The following is a 5,198-nucleotide window of genomic DNA, read 5'->3' on the forward strand; positions in this document are numbered from 1 at the left end:
ATATATATATATATACATATATATAGAGAGAGAGAGAGAGAAATATATGTGTGTGTATGTGTGTGTGTGTATATATAAGTTTGTTTATGTATCATTTAGGGAGATGCATCAGTAAGATATCACTATAGGTATATATCCTATAATATAAATATAACATACCTGGCAAGTAGATGCTCCACCTTTTTTGAAATCTCCAGCACAGAGAACTCCATCAGAAATTTGCATCTTTGACTTTTTTTTGCATACATGATGGGGAACAGCTGGAAGATGCACTTTATATAACTGGTCAGGACTGTTTCCTTTATCTGAAAATAACACAGTTGAATGATGATTAATGTCGATTGACGCTGATTAAATTGAGATGATAAGAGCATTTGATGAAAATTTCATGATACTCACATTTGAAATTTCCCCATCCAGCAGCGATACATCTTCGGGTACCAAATCTTTCTCCATATTTGGCCAATTGTGCATAGCGGACACATCTATTTTCACGGACTGGCTTGGTCAAAGTCAGTATAGCAATATCGTTCTCTTTGAGGGTAAAACATACGTATATGTTAGGCAGGCATATGAACTGTTTGTGAATATATATGTTTCAATATATAGATACAGATATGTATGAGGTATATACAGACAATCGTGGAATATAGGCATAAGTTTATATGATAGCCATAAATAACATATGTATGCATGTATGTATGTATGTATGTATGTATGTATGTATGTATGTGTCATTGTTCAGTTTTATTTCAAGATTTCTTGCCAACAGAGAAAGAACCGGTTTCTAACCAAGATCCAAGGATCCTTCATTGGAATTTCAACATCAACAACAGGGTATTTTTGTATGTATGCATGTATGTATGTATGTATGTATGTATGTATGTATGTATGTATGCAGATTTGTATGTTTTGCTTTATGTATATATTCTCATGCATATAGTTGCATATCTAGATGTATGTATGTATGCATGCATGTATGTATGTATGTATGCATGTATGGATGGATGGATGTACTAGGTGCGATGACTGGGACTTTTGGAACAGTGCAGTGACATCTTATTCAAGAGCTGGTATAACTCTCAATGTCCATATTTGGTGCTACCCATCTATGATCTTCCATATGTATATCACTGACTATCTCTCCTGTCATACGTCTTTCAAAATCTCTCAGTAGCTCAAATGTTTCACTGATGCTGTCTTCCTGGTGTAACACCACTGAACTGCCTCAAGTTCCGCTATTAATTTCATACAGTGGGACGACCATAGTTGAGAGTAATATTCTGTTTAAATGTACTCCATAAGGACCAGCAGAATTTCTTGGTCTCTTGTTCTGAAAGTTCTCGGAGTCCATCCGGCCATTCGCCTGCACATTGCCAACAGCTTGGTAATATGTACATGAAACGACGCATCGTTGCTCATATCAATCCGAGATCAAGCGCTGCGTTTGACTCTGGGATTGCCGATCCTTTTGTCCAAAGTATCTTCGTTGTGGCATGTTAGCAAAAGCCGACTGATAGCTGAAGGCTTGGAATTTGCGTGCATTAAATTGCTCGTTGTTTTCTGTTGCCCATTTATATGTGGTATCTAGGCCTTTCTGTAAAAGATTAGCATCAGCAATGTCATTGACTGCTTGTGTTAACATTAATGTCGTCGGCGTAGTTAGTAAGTGTGGCTGTTTGTGTAGCCGGTGGAATATCCGAGAGAGCCATCACAAACAACAACAGTCCCAAGACAATTCCCTGAGACAACCCGCTCATTATTACTACCTCCTTGGATAAGACTCCACTGGCTGCCATAGCCTAGCTTCTGTTTTTTAAGAAGTCATGTAACCATTCTCTTAGTTTTCTGCCTATTCAGAGTCCTAGTAGCTCGTGAGATATTTTTTGCAATCAACCTTATGAAAGGCCTTTGCAAAATCGAGATATATCACATCCAAGTTTGAGCGATTCATTAGTTTTTTTCAATACCCATTCAAAATGCTGCATGAACTGTGTATGACAGCTTCTTCTTGAGCGGAGGCCTTACTGTGTGTCAGGGAGTCACTCATTATCTTCTAGGAACGTGATCAGCTTCCTCCTCAGAAATCGTTCTATGACTTTGGTGACATGAATTTAGAGTGACAGGCCTATAATTTTTAGCATCTACCCTCCTTCCTTCTTTGCGGATAAGAGATTTTATACGTTTCTTTAACTTCTTTGGAAGCCTACCATCTGAAAGGAAGCTTCGGAAAAGGATTTGCAGTAGTCTTAATAGACCCCTTTACATTTTTAGGAGGAATGCTGGGAATCCACCAGGGCTTGTAGTTCAGTTTAAGCTCATTTCATTTCATAAATGGCTGACATTGCATCAGTTTCCTCTATTTCGAAGAATTGCCATCGATAGTTGCCATCCATTCGTGTCGAGCTACGGTGTCGAAAAACTCATCGGGTAGAGTAATTTATACAGTATATGACTACATATATGCCAGTTATATTTATTCGATAGAGGTGTATACGATATACATGTATACATGATAGATATACACATATAACTCATTGTATAACATTGTATAACATTGTATAACAATATAAGTAACTTGTTTGTCGCAATGTAGATGTTGCAAAATCAAACTCTAGTATCAGAAAATGACAATCTTATAGCTGTCGTCGTCATCATCATTGTAAGTTGCAGTAGATCTAGAGCTAGCAATGAGTACTAAGGAGATGTAATGTATATAGTATTTTGCACAATGCTTCAGGTCTGATGAGTATATCTTGAATGTTTGGATAATGCAAAATGCAATGAATTTGAAAGAAAAATGTCGGCTTTTAAACATGTATTACAGAAACACTGAACTGAAAACAAGAATTAATAGTTATCGCATATTGACACGAAATCGCAATTGATGAAACACCGATATTTACTGATATGTGGTAAGGTGAAGAAAGAATTTATAAGAAAATATCTGAAAACGTGATAATCGTAATACTTACGAATCAGGTATGGAGTATGTACGTATCCACTATGTTTCAGAATTCTTCTTGCAGTTGTTGACTGAGAACCAGGACTCCATTTGTTATTGGAACCAATATTTACTTTAACCTTTCTGACATTTCCTACTCTAAAATCAAATCAAATATGGCAGATCTTTAGCAGACAGTAATTTCATACCGTAATATACTTGAAACTGTCCTCTTGGATATTAAAGTATCTGACCATTCATTAAAGTATTGTAACATAACTCTCTTATATTGCAGTGTAATTATTAAACGTTGATATCTATTTAAATGTTGCATTTCGGGTTGTGTGTGTGTTATCAAAATATATTTGTATAAGTGTGGTTGGTCTGAACGATATTAAGCACATAGAAAGTAAATTGTACTATCAATATACTCAACAAATGGAAAATGTTCAGGGATTGAAGGGGTGTATTCATTCGCCTCAGTATATTTTCAAGTTGAAAATTGTATATATCTTTATCTAAATATTCGCATTTATTTATGGTGAAAATCAATATATTCCAAAAATGTTGAAAACAAAACTCAATACAAATTTTAGCCTGATATTAAAGCTAGTTTATATGTTGCTATTTACGTTAACAAATTCTTTTCAAACTCCATGTTATAAAGCACAGAAACTAAAATTTTTTCATTAACATTAAGTGATGTAATATAAAGATGGGAAACGTCATTTTATAATGTATATACTTACAGGCAGTGAGTTGCTGTCAATACGTGTTTAGAATCAATCAAAATACCTCCACATAAGCTAATCCTGTTATCTGACGGGTAATCAAATATTTTGAGGTGGACAATGGAAGGAAACTCGCATTCTTTTGCTGGAGATCCACCGTCGATCTTTCTTTTAGGTGCTGAAAGAAAATCACAAAACGAAATAAATATATATTCCTAGATAAATCATTCTTCAATGTCTGCCATATATATTTATTGCTATATTTTAAATGGTCGTAATTTTGTAGGTGTCATGAATTAATAACATAACTTTTTTTTATTGCATTAAATTTGTAATGTAGAATTTACTGATACAGGTAAAAAAATTGGTATCGGTAAAATGGTCGGTATCAACACCAGCTTCGAAATATTCGAAACCGTAACACCGATAGAGAAAAGACAGGACTTACCAGCAAAAACTGAAGCAACCGTAACAAGTAGACAACAGAGAGACAACATGGTGATTCTAAATGTTCAGTTATTAGTGTAGAATAATTCTGCTGAAGCTTGAGTTATGGCTTGTGTGGTATGAGTAGGTAAGTATCATTATGAAAACGTCTTTGAGGAAGAAACAGCTGTAATTATTCGTCAATGTTTGAATAATAAATCAAAAAAGCAACAGAGAATGTCTTAATGTAAAGTAATTTATGATATCATGTGATATATAATCAATACAATTTTAGGTTATCTCACTAAAGTGTTGTTCTAATTTCTATTGAACGTGTATTGTAATCTTTTGAGGTGTATTGTAATATATCTTCAAAGTAGTTCCCATATTTTTAAATGTACGTAAGAAATAATTACCATATGTCTGATAAGATACATTTTATTGCGTTGACCACTCAAATGATTTCTCTTGAAGATTGATCTATCTGATATTATTCCTTCACCAGTTATTTTAAAATGATTGATGAGTTTGTATTAATGTTGTATAGTGATTTCTTACTTTAAAATATTTCCTGTTAGTTAATAAATGTAGATATGTCGAGACTAATGTCTTCATCTTCGTTGTAATGGTCACAACTTTTTGGCCGTTTTGTCCTTCGGTCTTTTAGGTTTCTGTCGTATTCCGTAATCTTCAATACGAAATACAAGTTTCGAACAGAAACTCTTATTGGACCTATGCTTATAGATTGTCCTCATTTCAATATTCATGTCGGGACTTTTCTCGCATTAGTTACTCTTCTTATATGTAATGTCTCTTGATCGTTCCTCTTCGAACGAACTGTTTATTATTGTTTGCGTGAGCCAGAGATACAACTCACGCTCGTTTGTTCGCCTACGATACCGAACACTATATCAACGTTTATCTTCAGTGTCCTGTAAGAGAGAGTGGAGACGCAATGGCCCAATGGTTAGGGCAGCGGACTCGCGGTCATAGGATTGCGGTTTCGATTCCCAGACCGGGCGTTGTGAGTGTTTATTGAGCGAAAACACTTAAAAGCTCCACGAGGCTCCGTAGGGGATGGTGGCGAACCCTGCTGT

At 35.1% G+C, this 5,198-nt stretch overlaps 1 protein-coding gene across 1 annotated transcript in view; it reads right to left on the minus strand.

Annotated features, from left to right (window-relative positions):
- LOC106877614 (kallikrein 1-related peptidase b3-like) overlaps window positions 1-4,236 on the minus strand; it is an 8,306-nt gene extending 4,070 nt beyond the window's left edge. The window contains exons 1-5 of the mRNA XM_052976632.1: window positions 4,124-4,236; window positions 3,694-3,853; window positions 2,976-3,103; window positions 400-534; window positions 160-305 (exon numbers count right to left, since the gene is read on the minus strand). Coding sequence (XP_052832592.1) covers window positions 160-305; window positions 400-534; window positions 2,976-3,103; window positions 3,694-3,853; window positions 4,124-4,172 — 618 coding nt within the window. The 5' untranslated portion in view covers window positions 4,173-4,236. The remainder of the gene's footprint in view (window positions 1-159; window positions 306-399; window positions 535-2,975; window positions 3,104-3,693; window positions 3,854-4,123) is intronic.
- Window positions 4,237-5,198: the final 962 nt, after the last annotated feature.

This window comes from Octopus bimaculoides, chromosome 25, assembly GCF_001194135.2.
Source record: "Octopus bimaculoides isolate UCB-OBI-ISO-001 chromosome 25, ASM119413v2, whole genome shotgun sequence".
In the NCBI taxonomy this organism is placed as follows: Eukaryota; Metazoa; Mollusca; class Cephalopoda; order Octopoda; family Octopodidae; genus Octopus; species Octopus bimaculoides.